This window comes from Antechinus flavipes, chromosome 5 (assembly GCF_016432865.1).
Source record: "Antechinus flavipes isolate AdamAnt ecotype Samford, QLD, Australia chromosome 5, AdamAnt_v2, whole genome shotgun sequence".
In the NCBI taxonomy this organism is placed as follows: Eukaryota; Metazoa; Chordata; class Mammalia; order Dasyuromorphia; family Dasyuridae; genus Antechinus; species Antechinus flavipes.
The window spans coordinates 20,858,729-20,872,447 of record NC_067402.1 but is presented as its reverse complement, the minus strand read 5'-3'; the positions used below and the strand labels follow the sequence as shown (position 1 = coordinate 20,872,447).

General features: G+C 42.4%; 1 protein-coding gene across 1 annotated transcript in view; it reads left to right on the top strand.

The window, feature by feature from the left end:
• Positions 1 to 7,728, top strand: part of CMTM8 (CKLF like MARVEL transmembrane domain containing 8) — a 64,342-nt gene extending 56,614 nt beyond the window's left edge. Inside the window, exons 3-4 of the mRNA XM_052000223.1 lie at positions 2,067 to 2,183; positions 4,229 to 7,728. Of these exons, the coding sequence (XP_051856183.1) occupies positions 2,067 to 2,183; positions 4,229 to 4,312 (201 nt within the window). The 3' untranslated portion in view covers positions 4,313 to 7,728. The remainder of the gene's footprint in view (positions 1 to 2,066; positions 2,184 to 4,228) is intronic.
• Positions 7,729 to 13,719: the final 5,991 nt, after the last annotated feature.

Genomic DNA, 13,719 nt, shown 5'->3' with positions numbered 1-13,719 from the left:
CCACAGGGGAAAATACTCTTCTCTCATGAGTAACTGCCTGGACTCTAGTTAATAAATCCTTTTGAGTGACTTTTGCTCCCCAGACATGACAGTCCAACTCAGACTCAACCCATTTGTAATGTAATAATGTATGTTCTGAGCCAGGAATGCCCTCCCCACTCTAACTTTTATTTCTTGGAGTTCCTCATTTCCTTCAAGGTCCAGCCATCCTTGAAATTACTTTGTATTAATTTGTATTTGCCTCCTCTCCCTCCGTAGGACCCCCAGAGTATAGCCATTTTTGTTCTTAGATCCTCAGCACCTAGGACAGTTCCTGGTATGCAGTAAGTACACAATAAATATGGGATTGAATTGAACTGAAAAGTCAGCATGACTTCTCGGACTCTGGACTAGAGTTGGAAGGCCTCTCTCAGCAGAAGAGGATATTAAAAAGAATAGCCCTTTAACCAAACATGGAAAGCTGCTGACTGGGGAAATCATTCTATCTTTTCAGCTTTCTACAGATACTTTTAGTTGTTATATTGCCTTGATTTCTATGTAGGTCCCCCCGTTTTCCTTCCTGAGTCAGCCTTCTTCTGAAACAAATGGCCATAAAGAATAGAGGGGGAAATAGTTCAGCAAAACCAACAACCCACATGTAAACTCTGTTAATGTCTGCACCACTCCCTATCTATTGATCCCCTTCTGGGGACTCAGCTTTTTCCTGCACAGAACTGGAACTAGCTCTATTTTTAAGACACCTGGTTCTCCCCATCCCCTTCCATTCCTTCTTTTCCTTTTTTGTTCATAACACATTGCTTATCTTTACTGTCCCCAGTAAAGAAATTGTGGGACCAACAATGGTGGTTCTTGCTCCAAAGGATTTTCCTCAGCCAGAGCTTCCTTTCAGCTCTAAAGCTGATTGAAGCTCCTAAGTACAGGAAAGTTTATTTCAGAAACAGATGGTAATTTAACAGGAGTCATTTGTCTGGTATAATACTTTAGCAGCGAGTCCTCAGGAAGCTGGTGATTGCTTTGTCTTTCCCCCATTATTTCATGTCCCTTATTAGCTTCTCTCTGACTCCTATTATGGTTAAATATTATGCTTATTTTTTCCTAATCAATGCTGCTTCTGCCATTTGTAAATTAAATTTTTTTTTAATTATCAAGAATGTTTTTTCTCCCTTTCATTTTCTGGAGAGGGAGGGAGGGAGGGAAGAAAGAAGGGAAGGAGAGAATCTTTGTAACACATAAGCAAAGTCAAGCAAAACATTGGCTAAGTTCAAAAACTGTGGCTCATTTGGCATATTAGTCTGTGATCTCACTGTCAGAAGGTGGTTAATAGCTTCTTCCTCAGCTGTCACATTTGTCTTTTTTTCCAACAGACTCATTTCCCATCCTCCAAAAAAATTGAATTATTCCTCCAAACAAAAATGTGAGCAAACAACTGTCTGACAATCTATGTAGCATTTTCCATCCATAAATCCTCATTTCCCTGCTGAAAAAAAAAAATAGACATAGGTCTTCTTTCTGGGACCGAGATTGGTCACTGTCAATTTTGAGTTTGGCAGCAGCCCAACATTGTGTCTACCATTCTCCTGTTTCTCCTTTCCTGCTCAATCAGTCCATACAAGTCTTCCTGTCTGCTTAAAAATTGGGTGCCCTGGATGAAATGGAAGTCTCTACTGTTAATTCCTAAGGGAGGCTTATTGAAGGAGATGTTAGGAGCTGAGGTGGAAAGCACACTAAGCTTGCAGGTTCAGGACTTGGGTTCATATTCTGCCTCTGTTGTTCTGACCGCTGCCTCTCAAGAAAGACCGAATAGATGAAATTAATGACGGTCTGGAGAACAGTAGGCAGTGATACAGCGGAAGGAATGTTGGCTGTGGAGCCAGAGGATCTTGGTTCACTCTTGACTGTGGCAGCGGCTCATCCCCTGGGCCCCCGCTCTTCATCTATGAAATAAAATTGTGGGGCCAGGCCCCGCCCTCCAGGAGCTTACATTCTGTCAGCACTTTCTAAGTGTTCATTGTGTTCACCTGAAGACCACGTGCTCCTGAGCCCCTCTTCTTCTTTGTCTCCCACAGGGCCTCTGCTTTAATGGAAGTGCCTTTGTTTTGTACCTTATTGCCGCCATCGTAGACGCTTCCTCGGTTACCAAAGAGAGGGACAGCCACAATTACAACAGCTGGGCCGCCTCCTCGGTAAGTAAGCTTTCTCCATCTCTGACACTCGACACTGCACAGAGCTTCTGTCCCCCTCCCCACCCATTCCCTGTAGCCCTGCTCATGAGGACCAAAGCCAATCAAAAAGCATTTATTAATGTGCTTGGACAGATTTTGGAAGACAGTGGAGGATAACAGGGCCGTGGGATATGGTCCATGGGGTCACAAAGAGTCAGATGTGACTAAAAATGAACCATGATATGCCAGAAACTGGGCTAAATGCTTGAGATACAAAAAGAGGCAAATAACAGGTCCTGCTCTTGAGGAACTTACAATCAAAAGGGGGAGAGCGCATGCAAACAAATCTGTACAGGATAAAGAGCAAATAAGAAAAGGACAAAGCTAGAATTAAGAGGGTTTGGGAGAGGATTCCTTAAATGATGGGATTTTTGCTGGAACTTGAAAGAACCTGGGAAGGCAGGAGACAGATGAGGAGGAAAGTGATTCCAGACCCTTCTATATTTAAGCCACAGCTGTGATCCTTGCCAGCAGACTTCTGGGAATCAACAGCAGTGTGTGGGAGCCATACCACTGATCAGAGATAGAGATGTCCTGAGACATATGAGAAAACTGACTGTAAAGTTTAAAATTGGACTTTCTTCTTGTTAAACTTTGTCTCATATGAAGAAAGAGCTCTCCAGGAAATCTGTGATCCCCATTGGAGCCAAATTTTGCAAAACTCGGTTTGATTACATTTGTTTTTGTAGGCAGCTGAAGTGCAGTGGAAAGAACACTGGGGGGGTTGGAAACCAGGTTTCACATCCTGGATCTGCCACTTACTGTGTGGCCTTGAACAATCAATAAACATTTATTCAGGGCCTATGAGTCATTTTATTCTGTTTCCTCACCTGAAAGATGGGGATAAAAATGTCCACAGTATTTGATCTTGCCTTTACAAAGGCTTTATAAGCCTCAAGACAAACCCTATGATGCAGTTTTATTATCCCCATTTTACAGATGAGGAAAATGAAATAACATGATAGATAAAATTTATTTGTTCTTGAAGAGCATGACAACAGGGAGGTGATGCCGTGACATGCAAGTGAATTGGATTTAAGTGAAGGAAGGCTGTGCAAGGTCACATTTCCCTCCAGAGCCCTCTGGGTCCAGTGGCCAGACATAGATCAGGATGGCAGGAGACGGCCCTGGATGCAATGGGAGACTGGCTTTTTTAAGCTAAGCTTTTCCATAGGTCTCTTTGACCTGTCTGACTGTAATAACCAATCAGTGATGAAGGCTAGCTAAGAAATGAGGAAAAGAATGGCCTGTTTTACCTAATCAAAAAAAAAAAAATCAATCTGAGAAGGGGAAGGTTTTCTGGCCAAAATAGAAACAATTACTATTTATGTTCACTCTGAGTCAATTGGGATGGAAACAGTGACCAACTAGGGCTTGACTTGGGACCTATTGTTGGCCAATCAATGAGAGCTTGAGTGATTTGGATTCAAGGCCTAATCTTTAAGAAAGAAATCTAGCTGGTTAATCCCGAGATATCTCAGGAGATTTCAGCAATCAAAAAAAAAAAAAAAAATTACATTTCTTTGAGCAGAGCACCTGTAGGTAGAGGTATGGTACGTGTCCTATGTGAACACAGAGAAGGGAAGGAAGGGAAAGAAGAAAAAGGAAAGAAATAACTGACCGGTTCTCGTTGGTTCACCAGCGCTTCAGCTCCTACTCCCACTCACAGAAATTGTTGTTTGTCCTTCGAGGGAGGGCTGGGCAAGGTCGCCTGCCTCACTTTCCCTCCAGAGCCATCTGGGTCCAATGGCCAGCTGTAGATCAGGACCATGGAGATGATCCCCACCTTCTCTGACCAATTGCTGCAAAATTACCCCTGGTCTCACTCTTCCAAAAGCCAGACTGAAGCTGGCAGAAATAGGCAGTGAAATCAGAGACTTGAATCAAGAAAGTCGCTTCTGACTAGATCACAGTGCTAATGTGCGAGCCCAGGAAGGGCAGATCCTGAAGTTCATTAATTAGGCTGTTCCATAACACCCCTCTCTCATCTGTTTCCTCTCCCACAGTTCTTTGCCTTTGTGGTCACAATCTGCTATGCTGGGAACACGTATTTCAGCTTTCTGTCGTGGAGATCCCGGACCACACAGTGATCGCCATTTCGATGATGATTTTAAGAGAAGGAACGTTGCTGTAAAAGCCGCCATGAGTAGCATGTACATTTCCAGGAACTGTGTTTTTGGCGTGTTTTTGTACACTTAATCCCATTGTGGTCGCTATGGTCAGTTGCAAGAAAACTGGATATTTGTTTACAAAATGCTGTAAACCCTTAGGATAAAACCTTTTCAGTACATTGTTACAAACTTTGTAAATCCTATTTTTTCTTAGATAATAAGAGTTGCTAATGTTAAGAACATCTCCACTTTGTAAATCTAACCTTTAAAATGCCAGACTTTTTTTTTTTGATTAAATGTTTGAAAATCATCCATGAACTTCAGTGTCTGAGTTTTGGGGATACATTAAAGAAAATAGAATCTTTTTGTTATAACCAAAGCCCGTGGCTCCATGGGATTTTGAGGGCTTGCAAGATTATTTAGGAGAAACCTATCTGGATTAGGAGAGCAAGTTTAGGGGATTAACTCATCACCTGTACACTTACAGTCACTGCCTTTGGGGTCCTGTGCTCTACAATAGAGATGTGAAAGGGCTGGCTAAATCAGATGAAAATGTTAGTTCCGAAATATTTCAGAAAAAGCATTAAAATACAATAGAACATAGATAATGTTAAAATATGGTTTTCTAAGTCAGTATGTACTCCATGGGGGTCTTTATGTACAATTTAAGTTTGGTACCACTGCCCTATGTGTTTTGAAAATCTGTCAAAGGGAATTAATTCATTGAATGGAACACAATTTAATATGACAAAACCAAGCCAAATGACAGGAAAATATGGGGTCCCCAGAGATCTGTCTTCTAGAGCTGGTAAGCTTTTGGACCCTCCCTGAAGCAGGACCATAACTACAGTTGGAAGATCCAGGCTTGACCCCCCCCTCCCCCGCCCCAGGTGAGGTAGAGGACCCCAGTTCTAGTCATGTGAACCTCCCATCTTTCTGGCTCTGCCTCCAGTAGAAGGGCTCACCAGCTTCAGAGCAAACATTTTCTCTTTGGTATCAGCCTTCCCCCACCCAAGTAGCCCTCTCTCTTTAGCAGGAGGCAGGCCTTCAGGGACTTGAATATGTCCCAGGATGGGATCCTTCTCCCCCACAGAATGACCACTCCCTTCTCTCCTTCCCAAATTGAATAATAACGACTCTGCTGTGGACATAGAAGTAACCCCCATCCTCATTCTTTGCTATTGGTCTCAGCAATCACTGAATGTTTCACAGCAAACCCACACGGGGGAGAACTGCTAGCTCAACTTGGGCTTAAAAAACCATGATCCTTTGGGCTAATAACCAGGTTTATGACACCCAAACCGTTAGGAATCACACACACGTACACAGAATACAAAGGGAACTGTGCTCCTCTGTTCTGTTGCTACGAGGGTCTCCATTTTCAATCAGCAACACCCTAAAAGACCCAGGAAATCACTCCACATCTGCAGGCTGATTCCAGTTGCCCACAGCCCCTGGGGCTCACTCTGTTTTATCCCCAGGACTGCAAAGGGAGCCAGAGTCTTTTCCAAAATCTGCTAATTTAGGACAAGCAGATCCTGGGTACCTTTGAATATACCTGTTAGATAAGGATGAACTTGGTAAAATTTCTTTAGGGCTATATCAATGTTATCTAGATCTCACAACCAACTCTGATGCAGGTATTAATATGATCTTGATTTTCCATTTAAGGAAACTGAGGCTGAAAGGTTAGGTAACTTTCCCAGAGTTTACACAACTGTGAAGAAACCAAAGCCAGATTTGAACTCATGTTTTCCTGACTTCAGGTCTAACACTCTCCTTATCATGTCACCTTGATGCCTTTGTTTTACTAAATTATGTCAGAAGATAATTTACTAAATTATGTCCAGGAGATCCAGGAAAAGGATGGGAAAAAAAGGTTCCTACAGTAATGTTTCTCCACATGTCAAGGTATCATCCTCATGATGTCATCGGTCCTCTTTGAAGGTGAAGGGTGAACAACAATCGTCGAACTCATTTCCCAGCTTGATTTCCCTCCTGTATATGGGCCCCTGCTCCTCACTGGCTCAGCATGGCTGGTTGGCTTATATTCTACTCCTGTTGTCCTATAGAAATGATAAAGTGCCTTCAGGCAAGATCTAATTAGCTTCATTGCTAATATATTTTTAAAGCCCTCTTTAAAATAGGACTGAATAGAGCTGGACGTTTTAAAGGAAATAAAATCTCTGCCCTCAGAGTTTTCCATCTGAAATGAGAATTCAGGCAAGCCATCATGCAGTACTTTTAAAGGACCTACTATGTACCACTAGGGATACTACAGTAAGGAAAACTCAATCTATGTTAAATAGCAAGAGATTGGAGCTGGTCAGTCGTAAGGGCCTCCTGAGGGCCAAATGGTGACTAACTAAGTAATTACTACATCTACAGGGGAGTTGACCATTGGATTTCAGACTTGGTTCAAATCCTGGCCAGGCCCCTTGCTGTGTGACCTTGGCTTAGCCTTAGCCCAGGTATCTATGAAGTGGCCATAATAATCCTTGTACTACCTAATGATAAAACTCATTAACTCAATGCTCTAACGGTCTCAAAGCACCTTACAAACATTATCTCACTGGATTTTCATAACAACCCTGGGAGGTTGGTGCTCTTATTATTATCCCTATTTTACAGCTGGGGACATAGTCTCTGAAGGTAAAGTCACAAAGCTAATAAGTATCAGAGAGGATCCAGATTTAGGGTTTCCTGAAACAAGTCCAGTGTTCTAGCAACTATCCCACACTGCCTCTTATGGATTGTTGTGAAGATCAAATAAAGGTAACCTTTTGGGGAGACAATTTAATTATTTTATTATTAATTTACCATTAACAAGGCCAACATGTTATTAAAAAGAATGGTCATTTGGCTATCTCTTTTAGACCAAAGACAAACATTTTATTGAAAGTTTCTTGGGACTTGAGGGGAGACAGTGTGAAAAGAAGAAATAGGAAAAGTGGATGACAAAATGGCTTGACAACAAAGGGGGACAGTCCCCTTTCACACCATTGGCAAAATCAGAAAGGGGATCCCCCTTGATAAGTAGACATTACAAATGAAATATGCAAAAGAAAAAGTAGATGTCTCTAAAGATAATCTTTTAAAAAGAATCATATATCGGAAGAAACAGAAGAATTGGGAAAGCAGGGATTTGTGTCCCTTTCACAGAATCCAGCAAACCAGGAGGGTCTCAGGTCCACCCCAATGTCTTTTTAAGAATCAACTCATAGACAAAAACAAACAGTAGCTTTGTCTTTGACTTTAATGGCATGTTCTCCCTTTTAGTTTCAAGGTATGGTTTGTTGTATTATGCTTAAGATTGTTTTTGTTTAATTATGAATAAAAATAATATCCGGCATGATTGAGTGTAAGTGCAAAAATAAAATATAATTCCTCAGGTATTCCTATTATTGAAATCTGCCAGGCATGTCTGGGGTGCCTTTGCTTGGGAAGCCTCCTCCCGCAGACCCTTCTGGCCTCCCCTCCCCACACTTGCCCCTATATACCCACACACATTCACACACACACAAACTAAGGCTGTCTCTTCAAGTGGAACAACCACTAAACCAAAGTGAATGAGTAGCCAAGGTGGGGGAGAACTTTGTCTCCAGGACCCGGCCCGCTCAGCCTCCTGTAGTCATCATGCTTGAGGTCCGAGGCCAGGGAGTCAAATGTGATATATTTCCAGGAATTTGTATAAGGCTAGTCGGTGCCTCTGGACCTCCGTTTTTCTCGGAAAAAATGAGAGAATTGGCTAAGCTTGGGGGGTTTAACCCGGGATCCGTGGATAGTTAAAAGTCTGAGAACTTGCATGGGAAAAACAAACAAGATCTTCATTTTCACTAATCTTCAGCTGAAATAGCATTTATTTACAAACACTCTGAGAAGAGGTCCAGCCAGTCCCACACCAAAGGCTCCAAGACATTGAAAAAGTTAACGGTCCCTGACCTAGATAATCTCCATGGTCCCTTACCACTCCAAAGTTCAAGTCAATTCAACACTTATTAAGCACTTATTAATGCAAAGTATAGGGTTACAAGAATAAGGCAACTAGGAGTGAGGGAAATAAGCATTTATAAGTTCCTACTATGTACCGGTCCCTGTGCTTTTTACCAATATTAATTCATTTAATACTTGCAACCTCCCTGCAAGGTAGGTGCTTTATTGTTTCCATTTTACAGTCATGGAAACCAAAGCCAACACACGGGTAGTAAATGTCTGAGGGTGGATTTGAATTCAGGTCTTCCTGACCCTTTGTGTACCTCTCTATCCACTGCTCCATCTGGCTGCCTCCACTCTTTGCCTTTGAGTTTACATTCTACTAGGGGACAATAAAGGCATGTAAATGAATAAAAAGTACATAAAAATAGTATTTGTTTATTTATTTATTTATTTTTACTGAGGCAATGGGGTTAAGTGACTTGCCCAGGGTCACACAGTTAGGAAGTGTTAAATGTCTGAGATTATATTTAAACTCAGGTCCTCCTGACTTCAGGGCTGATGCTCTATCCACTGTACCACCTAGTTGCCCCAAAAAGAATATTTTTAAGGGAAGAAAACATTAACAATGGGCTACATCAGCAAGGGCTTCATGGAGCAGATGGCAGCTAAATTAGAAGAAAGGATGAGATTTTCTTAGGTGAAAACAAGGAGAAGAAGCACGTTCTAGACATGTGGAGATTGGATGTCCTAGATCACAGATAACTAGCAAATCGGTGTGACCTGAATAGAATTGAAGAATACAAAATAAGCCTGGGAAGTTAGGTAAGAGCCAGATCATGGAGGAACTAAATGCCCTGTGATTCTATGATATGTTATTAGTAAAGTTAAGAAAAGGGGCAACAAAAGCCCCTAATATTGACTTGGGGGAAGTGATTTTGTGGAGTCATTGCCCTCAGTGGGAATGTGTCAGAGTGTGCCCCATTTTCCCCATTTCTTTAAGAACACGGGAATATCATTGGTTCTGATGGAACAGTAAAACTTAAACCAGGGGTTCTGGGCAAAGTTCTGGTAGTTAACGTGTCTCCATAAGCCCTTAGTCATGTTCTCTTTATTCTCTCTGAAAGACAAATTGTGCCTCACTGCCACATGCACTTCGCAAGTCTCCATGGGAAAGCATTAGGTTCTAGTGGGCCCAGTCAAAGAGGAATGAGTGCTGAGGCTGCTGAATGTTGGTCCCCCCCTCCGTGGACACGCCTGACTGAAGGGCATCTTGGGACAAGCTGTGTTGGAAGTGGTGTGCTACAGTGACCTGGGAGTCAGAGAGCTGGATTCGGCCTGGCTCTGCCAGGACTAAGGGTGGGTGTTGGAGGAGCTGCTTCCCTCCTCAGCTCCCTGACTGTAAGATGACTAGGGGATTGGTCTGTCGGATCACAGCATAATAGATTATGAATGGGAGGAGTCTCAGGATAGATCTTGTCTCAATCACATATTTTACAGACAAGTAAACTGAGGCCTAGAGAGGTGAAGAAAAAAGAGACGCAAATCTGGTTGTAAATCTTGGAAATCCCCCCCATTACTGCCCTTTCTATGGTCTCTGACCGGTCTCTAAGGACTTTTCTGGTTCTGAGATCCTATGATCCCCGTAACTGCTGAATCTTTCTTTTTCTCCTTCCTACTCCAGGCACTTCTTTTTTTGCAAGAGGAAACTGCCCACCAAAGCCAATGGACCCCAAAACTTGGCACACCACTCAAACCCTCAGCTTGGACCTGTGGGCCTTTGTGGGGCTGCACACTGAGCAGTCCTAGATAGAAGCTGTGTCTCACTTTCCTGGTTGGGAGTGGGTCTGGGTGCAGGTCTCTCCCACGCACAAGCTTGGAGGGACACTGAGAAAACGTTGGCCAGTGACACAGTAACCCCCAGTGGGGAGTGTCCTGGGCACAGCCCAGCTTCTAGATCTGTCTGGGAATGATCCATGGCCCAGAAGACCGTCGGCTTGGTTTTGAAAAGTGATGGCTGACTCTGTGCTTCGGAAGATCTCTGTGGGCTCTCGCTTTGTGTACTACAAAGCCACACGGGGAAATAGGCATTTATTTTTAACTGAAAGGAAATCAGAATTTCCTCTTTTGAGTGTTGAGAGGCAAGGTTCATGAATACTTTTCAGCAGTGTGGGCATTTAGGTGACTAAAGCATTTATCTTGTGATTCTCCGATAACTTTTTCCATTCTTCAAAGGGGGCTGTGAACTACATCTGGCTTGAGTTGGAAGGAAAGCAACTTTGTCTTTGTGACAATAAGAACCCCAGAACAAAACCCCAAACCATTTCATACCAGGATCAATTGAAGATTTGAAAATAAAGGCAGCTAGGTGGTGCAGTAGATAGAGCACTATCCCCTGAAGTCAGGAGGACCTGAATTCAAATTTTACAAGACTTTAACACATCCTAGCTGTGTGACCCTGGGCAACTCATTTAATCCCCAATTGCCTCAGCAAAAAATAAATAAACAAATAAATAAATGAAAAGTGAGTAAGTAAATAAATAAATGATGAGGAAAAAAAGATTTGAAGATATCTGACTCAGAGATTACTCAGGCAGTGGGAAGTTGGAAGACTTGCAAAAAATTTTTTCTTGAGAATTCAGAATATCAATTTTGTGTGCAAGACCACAAGGGATCAAACAATCGGTGAATATGCCCCTCAATAGCTCTGGGAACTTGGGTAACTGACTTCCTCTCCTTGGCTCTCAGTTTTTTATCTGTAAAATGAAGATATTGAACTAAATAATTGTTCCCATTTCTTCCAACTTAAAAAAAAAAAGAATCGATTCTCAGATACTATTAATAATGCACCACATGCTTTAACTGTTTTGCCATCTGTACTTGCCATCTGTATTCGCTTCGTGGTCCTTCCAAAACTTTTAGATTTTTGTTGGTAGAGTTGGATTGTTTTAATCTGATGTGCTTACCTTTTCCCTGCAGATCATTAAGGTCCTTTAAACAATTAATTACTCTGCAATGAATATTTCTGATTTATACCCCACAAAAGAATGATCTGGCCAATGAACAGGTGATAAAAATGTAAGGGTAGATATGCTCCAGGGATTTTATTCATTTCAGCTTTCATTTGAGTTTTCAATTGCACCCATAAGCAGATGTCCCCTCTAGGCAAAGGTACAAAGAAATCAGGGGGAACTGAAGCAAGATCGGGAACACCGATATCGATTTTAACCCTATTGATACCACCATATTCACAGAAGTACAGGGAAATGCAAAATAGAGAATAGATCCAATTCGATCTGGCTTAAAAGAAAGTCATAACCTACGAGCCATTCTCTTTAGTGGCCAGCCGCTCTGCTATTAAGCTAGAATAGACCTCATACAAGAGACGTGTTGCCCAACCCAAGACCCATATCTCAAGCCTCCTTAGCTGTATAGTGTCTGAGACTTTAGTGAGAGACCACAAATGCCAGTTGACTAAAAACAGCAAAAGGAGGAAGCCAGAAAGTTTCAAGTGTTGATTCTGTACAGAGTGGTATTGGCGTAGCAGGGGGTCTGGGGTAGGTGGGAGTGAGGAGAAATGGGGTGGGGAGAATGGAGATGAAACAAAAAACATGGTCCCCCTCCTTCCCCCTTCCCCCCCCCCCCCCCCGTTCATCCCCAGGACCTCAGAATAGGCAAGATTTGACCAAGGACACTTCTAATGTGGACTATTTTACTGACAGACTGTCAGATGGAGAAGAAACTATCACATTAAAAATTTTACAGTAATAGTATTTTATTTTTTAAAATCCATGCAAAGATAGTTTTCAACATTCACTCTTGCAAAACCTTGTGTTCCAAGTTTTCCTCCCTCCCTCTCCACTCTTTTCCCCAGACAGTAAGTAATCCAATATAGGTTAAAAGTGCAATTCTTTTAAACAAATTTCCACATTTATCATGTTTGTTGCACAAGAAAAATCAGATCAAAAGGGAGAGAAAATGAGAAAGAAAAAAACAAGTAAGTAAACAACACCAAAAAAGGTGAAAATACTATGTTGTGATCAACATTCAGTCCCCATAGTCAAGAGACTACCATATTAAAGGAGGTGCTTTGGATTATGAAGGTCTTTAAGTCAAAGAATACTTGTCTTCTATTTTTATGCTTTAGAGATTGTGCTGTCCCATGACTCACAGTCACACAGTAACCCCTAGTGGAACACTGATGTTAAAAAGATCACAACAATACCCAGTTATACAGCAACTCAGTCTAGTAGTCTCTCAGTCAATGGGTAGCCATAAAGGGTCATTGTAGGCATACTCTGTGCTATAGCCAATCCTGCCTCACTTCTAATGCAGATTAGGGAGAAGATTCCAGTCCCATCTATTGCCTGAAAGTCTTGCCCACTCTTATTAAAACAATTACGAGGGATGCTGGGAAAAATCACAATGGCTATCCACTACTCATGTGTTTGCCATAATTGCTATTTACATTCATTCTGAGGCAAGGAGGATCTAAAGAATGACCATGGGGCTTGGTTTGAGACCTATAGTAGGCCAATCAATGGTAGCCAGAGTAATTAAGGCGTAGTCCTTAAGAAAGAAATCTAGTCAGTAAACCCCAAGATCTCTTGGGAGGTTTCAGTGATCCAAAAATCAAAAACCAAAATTTACATCCCTTTGGACAGAGCTCCTGCAGGTAACAGTATGATACCTAGGAAGGAAGGAAGGAAGAAAAGAAGGAGGGAGGAAGAGAGGGAAGGAGAGAGGGAGAGAAGGAAGGAAGGAGGGAGGAAAGGAAGGAAGGAAGGGAAGGAGGGAGGGAAGAAGGGAAGGAGGGAGGGAAGGAAGGAAAGAAGAGAGGAAGGAAGGAAGGAAGGAAAGAAGAGAGGAAGAAAGGAAGGAAGGAAAAAAAGAAGGAGGGAGGGAGAGAGGGAAGGAGAGAGGGAGGAAAGAAAGGAAGGAAGGAGGAAAGGAAGGAAGGGAGGAATGGAAGGAGGGAAGGAAGGAAGAAAGGAAGGGAGAAAGGAAGGGCTGTGTTATTCAACTGACTAGCTCAGTTGGATCCCCAATAGGACCGTTCTCATAGAAGTTGTTTGTCCTTTGTTCTCAAAGAGAACCATGATGTCAGGGAGATGATGCTGTGACATGCAAGTGAGTTGGATTTGAGTTAGAGTGGGTAGTGCAAAGTCACCAGACTCACTTTCTTCCCCAGAGCCATCTAGGCCCAGTAGCAACATGTAGATCAGGATTGGATTTGTGTGTGTGTGTGTGTGTGTGTGTGTGTGTGTGTGTGTGTGTGTGACTAGGTTAAACAGGTCCTTCTTTGCCTCAATTTTTAGGTATCCTTAGTCCTTTATTGGATGTTAACCCAGTCAAACTGAGCCCTGCTTAAAAAGCCCCAGCGTCCCCCTGCATGCAGGGCTATCTCCTGTCATCCTGATCTATATCATCAGGGGCCTGAAGAAGAAAATGAA